At 53.8% G+C, this 15,387-nt stretch overlaps 2 protein-coding genes across 2 annotated transcripts; one reads left to right on the plus strand and one right to left on the minus strand.

Annotated features, from left to right (window-relative positions):
- Nucleotides 1-2,365: 2,365 nt before the first annotated feature.
- Nucleotides 2,366-3,360, minus strand: LOC139789606 (noggin-like). Its single transcript, XM_071730539.1, has one exon. It carries the CDS (start codon nt 3,221-3,223, stop codon nt 2,456-2,458), a length of 768 nt encoding a protein of 255 aa, XP_071586640.1. The 5' UTR covers nt 3,224-3,360; the 3' UTR covers nt 2,366-2,455.
- A 2,305-nt stretch (nt 3,361-5,665) lies between these two features.
- GALR3 (galanin receptor 3) lies at nt 5,666-7,788 on the plus strand. The gene is made up of 2 exons (XM_071730562.1): nt 5,666-6,193; nt 6,779-7,788. The coding sequence occupies exons 1-2, from the start codon at nt 5,844-5,846 to the stop codon at nt 7,674-7,676; spliced, it is 1,248 nt and encodes a 415-aa protein (XP_071586663.1). The 5' UTR covers nt 5,666-5,843; the 3' UTR covers nt 7,677-7,788.
- The last annotated feature ends 7,599 nt before the right edge of the window (nt 7,789-15,387 follow it).

Raw genomic sequence — 15,387 nt, forward strand, 5'->3', positions numbered from 1 at the left:
GGTCCAGCGGTGTCACCCCAACAGATCTACCTGCTGTAACAACAGATCTACCAGGCAGGAAGGTTTCCAAATCCATTGGCAACCTGTGCCACCAGCAGCTAGTTTGGGAAAGAGGGCACAGACTAGCCAAACCTCTGGTCCTCATCTTTCACCTTGCCACTCTCAAATGTTGGATATGACCCTTGCTTTGTCCCTGGGGTCAGCTCTAAGGCTTTGCCCAGGTCTATGGCTCTCCCAAATCTGCCCTGGGAGCTGTATTTTACCCCTGACAAGTTGTTGGGCAGTGGGCAAGCCAAGATGGCCGAGATTAGCAGCTCGGCAAGAAGGTATGTGTCTGCCTTGGGCTGAGGCCAGGGGCAGAGCTGGTGACAGAAACTTGTAATTTTCCTCTCATCAGCTGCAATTTTCACAGGATGGAGAACACACAGCAGGCTGGAATCTCTAGATTTTTCCTCTAAGTCATGCTGGAGTTAGGGACTTATCACTCGAGCAGGAACAAGTATGTCCTGTCTGTCTTTCAGGATTGCTTTATTTGCCTGAGTTTTGCTGCAGATGAGAAATCGTGTGTCCTGCTGTCTACTCACATGCTGAACTGGGTACCTGTTCAGCCTGTAGTTGTGGACAGGTTCCAGCCAAAACAAGAGTGTGCTTCGCTTGGGTGCTGGGAGCACTGGATCACATCAGCAAGGGTCTGCTCAAAAAGATGCTGCTGGCCATTAGGCAGTTAGGGAGTGAGATATGGAGTGATAACCTGAACCAGAGCAACTGCTGAAAAACACACAAGTTAATCCAGGGTCGCAGTGCTTCCTGGAAGGGAAAAGGCAGGGGAGAAATGTATTTCTATGGGGCTGCTGCCTGACCTCAGAGCAGTTGGTAGTGTAACCAGGTACCCATTTTATTGAAATATCCTTCTCTGCAGGGCCCTGAGCTCAGCCTGCTGATAAAGTATGAGTTCCCTTTGTGTGGCACCAGGCCGTCATGGTGCTGCACCCCCTAATCAACAGGCAATATTTTGGGAATGGGATATGTTCAAACCCCCTTGCTCCCCACTACTTGCACACCTGAACACACCCCCCCTTCCTTCCCTCGAGCTAGTACCCTGCCCAGGCTCTCCCTCTCCCCTGTGCTTCTGCAGGCAGCTCTGCTGATGTGTCTGCTCTGCTCAGGGCACCCAAGCCAAGCAGTTTAACCCTGTTCAGCTGTCAAGTCCCTTTCCATGGGAGAAGAGCTGTGCAGATGTCTCACTGTTCAGCCAGGATCAAGGGGAGCAGCGATACACAAACTTATCCTTCCCTGCACGCTTCTGCTCCCCCCTTCTCCTCCTGTCCTTCTGGGGCACCCTGACCTCCCTCCCAAGCCTCCCAGCCCCGCTGTGGCAGCCTCTCCGCCTGCTTCCCGGTGGAGCTCTGCAGCAGACTGCGGTTTACACGGTGGCACAGGGAGCGCTGGAGCCTGGGGAAGGCTGGGGGGTCAGATGATGGCAGGCTAGAAATGAATAATGCAGCGCCCATCGACTGCAGGTGCTGGGTTAATAGCTGCATTCCCAGGCAAAGCCTCGGGCTCTATTTCTTCAAGGCTTGCCAACCCAGGTCTGATCTGCAGCTCTTTGCAGCTTTTAGCCCTGAAAGCAGAGGGCTTTGCACTAGGTGGGGCGTGAAGGGAAAGCCACAGGGTTTTGATTGCGGTTTCCACCTTGGGCTCACTGACCCACGCCAGACCCCACACACTGATGTGCTGCCCCTGCCCCAACCTCAGGAAGAAGGGAAAAAGAAGCAACCAGAGATCGATGGATCAGCAGCAACCGCCCTCTACACCCCAAAGGGTAGGTGTGGGATCCCCATGTCTTGCCCATTGTATCCTCCATGGGAGGACAGTCCTGTTCCACCCCATTTCCATACACCCCCATGCCCTACAGACGCTTCCAGCCTTGGGTCCCTTCCCAGCTCTCACTTCTCCCACCCTCACCAGTCTGTCTCATTGCAGTCCCAAACCAACCCCCCCTTCCCACTGATGCCCTCTATCTCCTCTCCACACTGCTGTTTCCACCCACCTTCTTTCCTGCCGGCATCGCTCTGCCCTTGTTCCCTGCCCGATTCCCCAGCTCGGAGCAAGTCTGCTTGGGCTGACGCAAATGGGGTCTGAACTCACCATTGAGTGCCACAATTTTCCCATCCCACATCCTTGACCAAAGATAATCACCATGCGAAGGCTCCCACTGGTTTAGCCTCCCCGTGCTGGCAGGGGAGGGGGGAAGCAGCGGTGCCCTCCATCCCTGGAGGGCTTCAGCAAGAATCAGCAACACCCGCAGCCGCTCCCCATTTCCTTCTGGTTGTTTATTCCTCCATTTGGGGCATTACCTCCCTGGCTCCCCAGCCCTGGGGGTGAGTCCAGGTGGCCTCTCTCCTCTTAGAGCCATTAGAACCGGGGTGTCCCTTGGCAGCCCCCCATGGCCCCTTCAGCGGCAGGAGCACTTGCAGGCGGCCACAACGGGGTATGGGATCTGCCGCCAGGCACAGTGCGGGGGTCCGGGGACCGGGGGTGCCCAGCAGTGCCACGCCAGCAGCTTGATGTGGGTGACCTGTGCCGGGCGGCAGGCCATGCCAGGGGGCCAGGAGCAACCGGGGGGCCCGGTCTCACAGGCAGTGTGGCGGACCCATCGGGGCCAGAAGACAGCTCCCAGGTCGACCCAGGTGGAGGTGAGGCGGCAGGCAGCCCGCTCCACCAGCCACTGCCTCAGGCGGCGGGCCAGGACCCCCGGCAGCTCGGGGGGCAGCCCGGGGATGGGGGGCAGCAGGGTAGGCAGCTCCATCCCCTCCGCTTCCCTCCATAACTTGCGGCGGTAGCGCCCGGCGCCTTCTGCCAGGTCCCGGTGAAGGGACTCCAGGTTCTCCGCGGGGATGCTGCTGTTGCGGCCTCGTGGCTCCTCAGTCGCCATCCAGAAGGGGTCGAAGGCCGAGCCCAGCAGCCGGCGCAGCCGCCCAGGCCGCAGGTGCCGGGGCTTGGGGGAGTAGTGGTAATCCTCAGGGGAGAGAGAGAGGCTGTAGGGCCGCACCGGGGCAGAGGGGCGGCCGCGGAGCAGGTGGGCGGTGGGGTCGGCGGTGCTGGGTGGAGGCAGCAACGGCAGCTCCCGGGGTTCCTCCAGCGACAGCGTCAGGGCCAGGGTGCCTGGTGGTGGGAGCGGGCAGAGGAGGAGGAGAAGGATGACATGGTGCAGTCCCTCCATGGCAAGCAGCGTGGCAGCAGGCTGTGCCAGGCTGCAGGCTTGTGCCTCGCCGCATCCCCCAGGTTATCACTGCGTGCCGAGGTCTGGCCTTCCCCTTTCCCCTGGTTACAGCGGCTGATAGCGAGCCAGCAGGGACACCCAGCTCCCTCCCGCCCCAAGGAGCGGAGGACACACAGACCCTCCCACCAGGACAAAGGGTGCCCGGGATGGGGACATCTGGGGATGCCATGGAGGGGAAGGGGCTGGTGCCTCCTCCTCCTCCACATCTTCCTTGGGCAGGAGGTGTCAAGAACCTTCCCAGTGAAGAGGAGCTGGTGGGTCTTGTCTGGAAAGGACCACCGAGCCCCATTTGGCCCTGGTGTATCTGGAGGTCTGCAGGGTACAGGTCCTGTCATGCGGGTGGATGTACTGGGGCGGGGGGGGGGCACGAGGGCTGCATGGGTCACTGTTGGCCCTCAGCACATGAGCCAGGATACGTGTTGTCCTGGGAAGTGGTGATGGGGATGAAACTCTGGAAATGGCCTCCCTGTGTGGCATGTCCTCCCACCCCCATGCTGCAGTCCTGGTGAAGGGCAGATCTGAGCTGGCTGGAAACCACAAGCTGCTTTCCCCTCCTTCTCTGGGTCAGACACTGTGCCAAAGGCTCAGTCCGCTCTGTGCCGTGCTACTAATAATTAATAACACCTAGGAACAGCAATTAATTGCATGTGCTCTGGAGGGTTTGGACCCATATTCCAAAGACAAGGCAGGGTTGAGACTCACTGTGGAAGGATATTTGTGTTCCCTGGAGGTGTTGAGTGACACAGCCCAAACACCTAACACTGAGGGGTATACACAGAGCCTGCTGGGGTTCTGGAACCCTGGCCCCCTCCATCCTCCCTCTCCCACTGAAGAGCAGGAGGCTTCTTTGCCACTGCCCCCTCACTGCTGGAGCGGGGAAGCAGCTGAGCCCACGGAAAAGCTGGGCAGAGAGGAGTTAACTCCAAACCCAACCTCAGGGAGAGGGGAAAAAAAACCAACCAGAGATCAATGGATCAGCAGCAAGAGCAGAGGGAGGGAAAAGGGGGAGACAGAGAGAGAGAGCAGAGGAGCTCCAGAAGGAAAGAGACAGGCGTGGGAGCCAGGAGAAGACAGAGCAGAGCTGGAGGTGAGCACAGTGAGGCAGTGGAGCACTGAGCAGGGGTGACAGCATTGCCTGGATGCCACTGGATGCCAGAACTCCTCAGCGGTCACAACCTCCTCACCACCACTCCTCCTCTGGACCAGAGATCTCCCTCCGAGCAAATATCAAAGCTGCAGGCCCTTCCTCACGGAGGTGAGTGCCAGCTTCCCAAGCAAGGGGAGGCTTTGGGCTCCCCAAGCAGGGACATGACTGTACCCAGATCGACTCCACTGGCTACATGTCAGAGAGTGACCTGGACCTCAGCTCCAGTGAGGAGATCCCATGGGGCCAGATGGAGAAGCCAGATAGTTACCAGTAGGACAGAAGGGACCACAGAGCCAGAGAGGCAGGGACAGCCTTTTGGTGGGATATGGAGAGGATGCTGAGAAGCGGCGTGAGCTGAGGGATGGGGGAGCATGGGGCAAAGGAGCTTGCAAGACCCAAAAAAGAGTTAATTGTGTGTCAGCAGTTGCTAGATAACAGTGCCTTTCCCTCTTGGTTGCTGCTCAGTGAAGGACAATTTGTTCTTATGACAGCACAACATAGGAAAGGTTCATTAGGAGCTGTTGGTGCTCCCTGCCTAACACAGTGTTACTCAGGGCTGGAGGAAGTTTTGCATCAAATCACAATACCTTGAGCTGTGGAAATAATAAGCTCCTTCACAGTAATCATCATTTTGTGTTCCAGGCAGCTCTGAGGTCTCCCCTCCATCCTCTCCTAGCTGCTACCATCCAAGCCATGAGCATCTCTCATCAACAGAAAGAGGTGCCCTTAGCCACCTCTTTCCTGTGGAGCATAACTACTGCACAGTGAAAAAGGGGCACCTAGCTCTGGGGTAGAAGTGGTATGAGCTGAAGGATCCCCTTTTGTTTGAGATTGTGGTGAGGATGCTATTGCTCTGGGGTATCATCCAGGCATCAGGTACCTGCTGCTAGAGGTGGCACAGCCCTGTGATGAGGGTGCCAGGACTGCTTACAGCCTACAGGAGCCCCTGCTCCCCATGGCCTCACAGCTGAGCCCTGTTAAACACCAGCCAAGATGTAGGCTTGACAAAGCAAGCAATCCCAAGAGATTCAGCAGCTTTGTGATTGTAGGAGAAATGCAGGGGAGGTCAGGAGGCAGGGCAGGGTGTCCTGTGAGCACAGAATGTTCTGTGGTAGGGACATGAATGCGGGCAGGAGAAAAGGGGCTTTGGCTCCACTGGAGCCAGGCAGATGTGGGCTGGCTTATCCCAACAGAATGACAAGGATCTTGATGTCATAATTTAATGAGCTGGTTGGGATTGGAGCCTCTGGGAGAAACTTGGGTGTCAGACAAAGCCTAGGATCGGGCACCTTAGGGCCAGAGCTCTTGCTGGCTGCTGTGGTCAATGCTGAGCAGCGTCCACTTACCCATGGCCATGGACAGGTGCTGTGTCTCCTTTTTTCCCCAGGCAGGTCCCTGCAGTCAGATGGGGAGATGCCAGGAGGCTGGAATGCCTCCTCTGACAGCCCGGAGCTACGAGCCGCAGGGATTATCGTACCCATCATCTTCTCCCTCATTTTCCTCCTGGGCACTGTGGGGAATGGGCTGGTGCTGGCTGTGCTGCTGCGGAATGGCCAAGTCAAGTACAACACCACCAACCTCTTCATCCTTAACCTGGCCATGGCCGACCTCTGCTTCATCATCTGCTGCGTCCCCTTCCAGGCCACCATTTACACCCTGGATGGGTGGCTCTTTGGGGCCTTTGCCTGTAAGGCTGTGCATTTCCTGATCTACCTCACCATGTATGCCAGCAGCTTTACCCTGGCTGCTGTCTCCGTCGACAGGCAAGTGTCCCCTACCCTTTGGGTCCCTCAGCTCACGGACAACATATTTGCCACCATGGAGCTAGGAGGAGGGAGAAAGGACAGTCCTTACCCTGATGCGTGTCCTGTTAGAAGTAGGTAGGGTCCTCCCAGAGGCAGGGACAGCAAAGCCAGCCTCCCCACCTTGCTGGGCTCCCCAGCCTCCCCACCTTGCTGTGTCCTTGCCCAGCACCAAGCCAAGCCCCGGGCTTGGTTACCAGCCCTCTCTTGGGAAGGAATGCAAGCATATATTGAGGCTTTGTGTCCATCATGCAAAACCAAGAATGGCAAAGCCCCAGAGCATCAGTGCAACAGGGGAGAAAGAGGGAGCTTTTTGGGCCCTGCTCCTGTCCTTCTCTTCCCTGGTACAAGAGGCACACTGCTTGCCCTCCCTGAGCTAGCACAGCAGGGTCTGACAGAGATCTCAGACCGTGTGCTGGGATGACCCTGAGCAGGAAGGGGGAGAGATGAGTGGCTGGATGGGAAGGGCTGCGCAGAGGGCAGGATAAATATCTCATCTCACCCACACTGGGTTTGGTCTCTCCTTCTCTTTCCTCTTCCCTCCAGGTACCTGGCAATTCGCTATCCACTGAAGTCTCGAGATCTCCGCACCTCACGAAAAGCAGGAGTGGCCATTGTAGTGATCTGGTCTCTGTCTCTGCTCTTCGCAGGACCTTACCTCAGTTACTACCAGATAGTCCATTACCATGGGGTGCCCATCTGTGTCCCCATCTGGGAGGACCAACGCCGAAAGATTCTGGATATCCTGACTTTTGTCTTTGGATACCTCCTGCCCGTGACTGTGGTGAGCTTGGCATACGCCAGGACCATCAAGTTCCTGTGGACCTCCGTAGACCCCATAGAAAGGATCTCAGAGTCGAGGAAGGCCAAATGTAAGGTCACTAAGATGATTGTGGCTGTGGCCATCTTGTTCTGCCTTTGCTGGCTGCCTCACCACCTGGTCATCCTGTGCTTCTGGTTTGGCCACTTCCCCTTCAATCGAGCCACTTACGCCTGCCGCCTGGCTTCCCACTGTCTTTCATATGCTAATTCCTGCCTCAACCCCATTGTCTATGCCCTCATCTCCAAGCATTTCCGCAAACGTTTCAAGCAGGTCTTCACCTGCCTCTTCTTCAAGAACAAGACCGGGAAGAAGAAGAAGAGAGTTGGAAAGAAAGTCCACGTGGTCAACACAAGCAAAGGTTTCACCAACAGCACCAGAGGTTTCTATGGAGGCAACACTGAGGTCCCAGAGGGGAGCACCAGGAAGAGGGACCCTGAAGGTGCCAGTCATGATGCCAGAGCATGGACTCACCAGGTACAAGATGCCATGGTCTTTGTTCAGAAGGAGCTGTTGGAAGAGGAAAGTTTGCCAGCAGCTGGCCATCCTATACCCATGACCCCTCCAGGAGGAACTCAGGAGTTCCTCACTGTTCATTACAGATGTTTTCCAGACTGTGAGTAACTACTCCATTCCCAAACAGGCAGCATAATGTGGGGCAAGGAGGAACAGATGCAGCAGAGCCCCTGAAAGCTCCTGAGGGGCCTTGGTAACCAATTGTCCTCACTCACCTTCCCTCACTGTCCTACAGAATTCATCTAGGAATGGCACAATCCACCCATCCAGATGCCAAGTGGAGGAACATGTTAGTGTGATGCCAGGTGGCCTGGCTGGCATTCCTGCAAAAGGTTTTAAGGCCTCGATTTCCCAGCTTCCTAACTTGCAAATATCATGCAGCACCTTGGAGCTCTTAAGTGGGAGGCAACCAAAGTGAAAGCATCCTGGTAGGAAATCCAATCTGTTAAGGGCATATCAGAGGTGGGAAGGGTGGATGGAGTGCAAGAGGACTTGAGAATGAACAGGGTAGCTGGCAGCCTCTTTCTCTAGCAGGGCTGGGGTGCTGTGCTCAGCCCCAAGTGGTGAAAAACTGTCTCCTGCCCATATGTCTTTCTTTTCCTGTAGTCCAGGGGCAGCCCTAGTCTACCTCCATGCTGTTTCCCAGCCCCTGCATCCAGACCAGAGAGCCTTTTCCAGCCCTGTTTCACGTGCAAGGAAATCAGCCATCTGTGACAGCAGCTTGATGATGCAAACTCTGCAGCAGTCACCAGTCATACTCAAATGAGTTGTGCCATGGCAGGTGGAGAACAGAAAAGCTCATGTGCTGACTGTGGCTCTGTGTGCCTCCCCCCTGCACCTGTGGCTTCTCTGAAGTTCAAGGAAGAAAAAAACATCTCTCCAGTCCCCTCCCTCCACTCTGTCCCACCAGAAGTACTCAATGGAGAATGTTTCCTGGAGCTCTGTCCCACCTGGCTTTAGCTTGTGTAAGCAGATCCTGCAGGACACTTCCTGATGCCTTTTTCAATTCATAAATATTTCCTCATAGCTATCCCCAGTTCTTCCTAAACAAACCTGGTAACTCCTTCCACCACACTGCTGCACACAGTCTGCCCCTCTGCTTACTTTCTGTTTGCCTTTCACAAATTCCTGAGGGACTGCTGCCATCTCTGTGATCTTTGCTTGCTACTTGCAGTTTCATCTCTTCCTTCTGGGGATGAAGGACCTGTTGCTCTCTGAGCAGCAACGTTATTCATTGATATTAGCCCCATATGTGTGGGGCCAGTTATTTTTCCACATGGTGGTGATGATTGTGGGTGAATTGATGGCCATCACCAAAGCAAAAGTAGCTAAGCTGCAAAATGAGCTGTGGAGCCAACTGGCAGCTGTGGTGAGATGAAGGAGAAAGAAATAGACCTTTGAGCACCCAGTTCACTTCTACCTCCTCAGTGCCCCTTTCTACCTAATGGAGAGGGCTTCCAAGAGAGCATGATACCAACACATCTCAGTAGATTGGGACATCTTCCAAGATAGCTACTGCTGTGGGGTTGCTGTGGGACCCATGTCTGCCTGGGAGCAAGGTTTTCCCCTGTTCTGTCTCTGCTGCCCCAGCAGCCCTGGAGGAGTCTTTGGCTGTGGTAGCACCTCAACAACACCTCGCACTGCCTCCCCCAACCTGACCACTGAGAGGATGGGAAGTGCCAGAGGAATTATGTGGTGGGACAAAAATCACATTCACCAGAAGGTTCTGGAACTTTTCCTCTGCTTGACCTGAATAAACCCCAGTATTTTCCTTCACCTGCTGCTTTTGCTGTGTTCTGGGTAGAACCTCTGCCTGGTGTGGGGCTCTGCAGTTTGGGCTGGAGGTGTGGAGGCTGTAGGCACAGCCTGAACACAGACTGGTGCTCCCAAGTCACTAGCAGGGTGTAATTCGTTTTATTTGACTTTGCAGACACAGAAGAATAGTAAGAAGCAAAAACAAGGGGTTTAAGATGGATCCAGCACTGCTGGCAATAAAGTCATTGGAGAGGGAGGTATAGAAGCAGAGAGGGAAAAGGAGGGATGCTGAGAGGACAAATAGGGGACAGTGTAAGTGATAAATATGTGGCAGGAGCCATCCACAAGGACAGAAGATGGCAGTAAGAAGGCAGGGTGAGGTGAGGGGTGAGAAACAGAGAGCAGAAGGGAGGACAAGGTGGCCTGAGGGAGGCGGGAAGCAATTTGTTAGCAGAGAACCCACATTTTGGCAAGAACCTTCTCCCCAGCCCAGCGGTGTCATGCAGCTCTGGAGCTGGGTGAGCATCATTCAGCAGTGATGGACCCTGGCAGCTTTCTTCAGCATTTTTCTGCATCATCAGACTGCCAGAGAAGCCCAAAAAACCATAGAGGTCATAGCCTTTTGAGCCTCAGTCCTGTGGCTTGGGAGCTTTTGGTGATGCTGTAGTACAAGCTCAGGAAGAAGCCCTAGGACAGATACACAGACAAGTCACCTGAGAGAGATGGAGGGGGGATAAAAGGGACTGATTTTGCTGGCCAGGCAAGCCTTTGGGAAGAGAAAGGGACAAGCCTATGGAAGAACCTCAATGGTGACAGGCAAGGGAGAAATCTCTTAATGTCACACTTCCTGACCACATCCCAGGGGCTTTGCTTTCCTCCAGGAGGGGCCAAGATCATCTGGCCCACACTGAGATGGTTTTCCACTGGCGGCAAAAGGGGGAACTTTCTCACTCACACCTCTTAAAGCTCAAGTCCCAGAGTTTCTCAGCAATCTCCTCCATGATCCTGCTGCCAGAACTGAGACACCTTGGCTACAAATCATTAGACCAGCTGTTGCCCCAGCTCAATATTTACAGTAAGCTTTACAGGATTGCAACAGCCTTCCTTTTCCTTAATTGCATCTGGCATTTAATTAGTGCTGTGAGACTCCAGAGTGTGTAACTCATCATGAAACAGATCTTCAGCCACGATGCCCTAACAGCAGTGAGGAAGGGTAAGCTTGGCAGAGAGGGTTAAGTGAAAGCAGGGACATGGTGGGACACTCCAGACTTCTACACTGAAGCTGGGAAACAGTGACAAATTGTCATGGCAGCAGTAGGTTTGAGAGTGAACACCTTTTCCCTGAACAGGGCAGATGGTTCTCCTTCCACAGCAGTTTGCTGCTCCCACTCCACTGCTCACAGCTGGTGAGTGCATGGATGCATCCCTCCTGGCAAAGACCTACAGGCTGACTTTCCAGGCAGGGACACAAGGACTGGGTGCTACAGCATTGTCCACAGCCTGGAAACCTGCAGGGACCACACCTCTCAGTTTCTAGCTGATTAAAACAGTAAGAGAGCTAATGCTGAGGAGCCCCAGCTAGCAGAGAGGAGGCATTTACTGGCAGTCCACTGACCAGTGGGAGCTGATTGCCAATATGAGCATGCAAAAGTTGTTGGAGACTGCATAGCTCCATCAGTGGTGCCCTGACCTCCACACTGGCTGCAGAAGCCTCTGGTGTCCTGACTTGTCTATGTGCATGGTGGGACCTCGGCAAGGCAGCTGGGGCTGCATCCAAAGCAAAAGGGTTTTGGTGCCATACCTGCCTTCTGATGCTATCAGTGATGCAAGAATTGTGCAGTGGGACTGGGGGACCATCAGGCAGCAAAGGGCTTGCAAAGATGTGCTGAGCATGAGCAGAGCCACAAGCTACCTCTTATTTTTTGTCCTGTCCCCTGATTCTGCTTGCGTAAATCTTCCCTTATTACTTTGCCCTACCCGCTCTTAAAATTCCCAGGCAACGTTGTGTTTTCAACTCTTTCTGATGCAGTTGTATGAATCACTAGAGCTCAGCTCCAAGGATACCCCTTCCCCCATGCAGAGGCCAGCAGAAGCACTGTGCTGGGGAATTATTTTTCTTTTTCCCTTCATGTACTTGACGTTGCTCTCTGCACCTCGAGCCTCCCTCATGTCCTGTCCCTGTTTCTGATTTCTCAGGCTCCTCTGCAGCCAGTGCCCTCTGGCAATGTGTTCAGTGTGCTCTGCCCACCTTCCTGGAATGGCTTGTCCTGCAGCCATCCTTTGCCTGCAATGCCATGGCTAGTGGCCAGCTCCTGTGGGGCCAAAGGCAGCTTCCAGGTAACAGGAATATCTGCATTGTTTCTGGGGGGGAGGGGGGGGTCCCCACTTCAGAGCCCAAAGCATCAGAGGGAGAAAGGAACAGTGGTCAGGAGCAGTGATGTGGCATAGCCCGATGCTGCCTGTTCTTGCCTGCATGCAGCCAGGCTGTTGCTCACCCCTGATCCTGCTCCTCCTGGTCCTGGCTTGCAAAGGGATGAGGTCAGGTCAGGCCTGACTGCTGTACGCTGGGGTGAAGCCTAAATGAAACAGGACTGACACGACAATGTGGAAACCTGGGGGAAAAGCTGCATTTAGCACAGTAAGTATCCACAAGCCCTTGTTCCCATCTCTAAGATCTGCCTGGTGTTAAGCCCTGATTTTGGAGAGCACACGAGCGGGAAGGACAGATGCTGAGCCTGGCCCAGGGAGGCTCTGGGGCCAGGAGGGAATTCCTGTCTGCCCAGTAACAGCATACATGCTCCAACTGGTTTCACAGCTCAAAGGTAGAGATGAAGAACAGGTGTCATGTCCTTGATGCAGAGACGGGTTTAATTAAAGCTGAAGGATCTTGACTGCCGTTTTCCGTGCAGCCTCTCCTCCCAGACTGATTATCATTGTGCAGTCTCTTCTCCCAGCTTCTCACCTTAATTAATAGCTTCTTGCTTAAATTTTCTTTCCTGCTTGTCACCACTTGGGCTGACAAGCTCAGCTTTAACCCTGCAGAGGCTGGTTTGCCACATCAGCTGAATCCGTGTCGCATGCTGGCACTGAGCAGGAGGAACAAGAGAAGTGAGAGCAGGATGGGGCTTTGCAGCCCATGGTCAGCACCAGCTCCCCTGCCAGCCAGGCATAGCTACCCTCTGCCTAGAGCAACCTCGTCCTACCAGCTGTGTGCTGGTTCTGCTGCCTGGCATCTCCCCAGTGTGTACACCACCAGCCCCACACTCCTGGGAGGTGGCAGATCCAGGTGCTGAGAAGCTCACCCTGCTTACACCCCTGTGTGCAAACCTGGCAGCCCTGGTGGTGGGATTTGATTTCCCTGTCTGCAGACACATGGAGCTGGGGGAGCTGGAAAGCTGTTAAAAGGATGGCTATTTCCCTGGCAGAGCAACAGGTTCAAATCCTGCGTTTCCCCTTGCACTCATGGGACCAGGACCTTGAACAGACACACTGCAAGCAGCCAGGACAGCCCTGCAAAGGCAGCTTGGGGCAGGACAGCCTTGCCAGCTCACAAGCAGAGAACTAACAGTATGACAGGGGTGGTCAGAACACATAACACTTATGCAAGATACAGGCAATTCTGCTTGTTTGCTTTTGGGTTTAGCTGCTGATTCCTAATCCATGAACAGACCAGCCTTAGCAGGTTGCCAGCTGATTATTTTAATTCCTCAAATAATCATGAGCGCTCTTTCCCTCAAAGAGCCTTCAGAAAAAACAGAGGAATGCAGGTTGCCAAATCTCCTTTAACATTTTCCTAATCAAAACTGCAGGCTCTTCTACCTCGTTGCCCCATGGACCCTGAGCTGCCCAAGGCTTCTCTCCCACACAGGTAGGCACAGTGCATGAATAAGGCATCTTTCAGCAAGTACTCTCCCATGATGGAAAAGATCTGTCTTGCTCACAGAATGAGCAGAGGAAGCAGATGAAAGGGTAGGAGATTTGCCAGAGGTGTTTCTTTAGCAGCACAAATAATCACAGCAATGTATTTGGAATCTGCTGGAAAGGCAAAGGTGAAGGAATTAATGGTGTTCAGTTGTTAGCGTGATACCCTGGAGCTTAATTATTTAAGCTGCTGAAGAGTTGAATAGATTCTTGATGTTTGCACACACTGCAGCGTGCACACGTTCCATTTGCTCAGATGGGTGAGTGGCCACTTCAGAGAAAGGCCTTTTGCTTACTAACATCCATGCAGCTTCGTTGGGAGGCTTTGTTCAGGGCTTGTTGCTTCTGCCGTGGGTCCTCGGTGAAACACAAGCAGGTTTTCAGTCTTTCCGTGCTTGGCTGAGCCAGACCCTCAACCTGATTGGTTTTGGTTGTGTCTTACAGCAGAGCAGGGGCTGCAGAGGAGGGCAGGTTGCTGCTGCATTCAGCGCCTGGGGATTCGACACCTCACTGCAGAGCTGTGCTCTGAACAAGGAGGGGAAATGGAGCAGCTCTGGAGGCCAGACAGCAGAGGGGGGGAAACAAAGCCTTAGGTCAAATCTTGGTTGACCTTATGGCCCCGAGGTGTGTTTGGTGGTGCAGCACAAGCAAAATAAGGAGGTTGGACTGAGTTTAATGTCAAAATAAATAGCAGAGGGAAACCTGTGCGTTTTTATTGTCCACTGCTGCAGCAGACACCTCTGGCAGATGGAGAAAGCAGCCACCAGCCTCACACTCATGGGCTCTGCAGGGAAATCTGTGGCCCAGGATGGAAGGGCAGGGGGAAAAGCTGCTGGGAGAGGCTGAAGACCCTAGGCTAGGGGCAGCAGGAAAAACAGACAGTGCCAGTGAACCACTCTGAGCACAGCACGAAGCACCCTCTCCTCCTTCCCTGGAACCTTTTCTTTCCTGCTTTCCCTCCCCAGCAGGTAACTCTCTTTCAAGATACAGCAGCTGAGCATGGCTTTGGCATGACCAGCTGACACAAAAATCCCTATGACTTTTCTCAGCCCAGTGCCAAACACGTGACATTGTGTTCTTTTCTCAGCCCAGTGCTTCAACCCTGAGGCAGGAAAGCAGAACTGACTGCAGTGATCCCTATGTGATGCTTTTCTGAAAAACAGATCCCCTTTCTCTTTCTTACCTGGTATTATTGCTGAAGGAGTGGCAAAACTTCCTATAAACCTGCTCCTTTTATTTGTCTCAGCTCACTGTGCCAGTCACCAGGGGACTGTCAGGGCTGCCTCACCTCCCATGGAGGCAACAGTGCTGGAAGAGGAAAGATGAACACTCCTGGCTGGCTGCAGCACCCACACCTTTCCACCCCAAGCTTACAGTCAGACACAATCATGAGAACTCCACCGCCAGGCAACACAAAAGCCTGAAGAACTGTGGACAACATCATCATGTGTGCTCAGGCTAAAAGCTTTGCTCTGAGTCCCAGCTAAGTGTATTCTTGGTTTTAAGGAAAGCTTCCAAGCTGTGTCTAGTTAGCAGACAATATCAGCAACTAAGGCAGCTGCAGCCCTTAAGAGCAGCCACCTGCTCTTAGGGGACCTTAATGGTCTCCTCAGCAACAAGGCCATTGAGTGCAGAAGCAGTGACATCTGAGTGACGTGGACACCAAGACTAGGCTGTGAAGAGGGGAAGAAGCAAGAAAAGTAGAGTCTGGACACAAAAGTTACCAGCTCTTCAGACAGAGACCACCGTGGAAACTCCCTGCCCTGCCCAGGAGATGTCCCTTCCCAGCCCCTCATCCCTTTGCTGCCTTTTCACAGCACAGCCACATTATCTGGCATGGGACAAGGCCTCCTCCTTCATCTGCCTCCTCCCTAACAGCTCCATATTTAAGCAGCAGTGCAGACTGGGCAAGGCTGCTTTTCCTCTCTGCAAAACATCCTTTCTTCCAGCTTGAAGCAATCCCACTGAGATTCTCTTTCATCCCTTTGTACTGTTTCACAGCAACAAACCAGATAAAAAAAATTGGGATTTCTTGGCTGTAGGAGTCAAGATCAAAAGGTCAGTCAGCAGCCATGTACTCCAATCTGCAAACAGACCAGTGTTTGAATTCAAATAACTTCATGTTGTCACTTCTAATGTCAGT

Source organism: Heliangelus exortis, chromosome 1 (assembly GCF_036169615.1).
Source record: "Heliangelus exortis chromosome 1, bHelExo1.hap1, whole genome shotgun sequence".
NCBI lineage: Eukaryota > Metazoa > Chordata > Aves > Apodiformes > Trochilidae > Heliangelus > Heliangelus exortis.

What these genes read in the sequence shown, in the direction of transcription:
- LOC139789606 (XM_071730539.1), bottom strand. Translation starts at nt 3,223, where the DNA reads ATGGAGGGACTGCACCATGTCATCCTTCTCCTCCTCCTCTGCCCGCTC.
- GALR3 (XM_071730562.1), top strand. Translation starts at nt 5,844, where the DNA reads ATGCCAGGAGGCTGGAATGCCTCCTCTGACAGCCCGGAGCTACGAGCC. An exon ending in GCTGCTGTCTCCGTCGACAG is followed by an intron (nt 6,194 to 6,778) that starts GCAAGTGTCCCC and finishes TCTTCCCTCCAG; the next exon opens with GTACCTGGCAATTCGCTATC.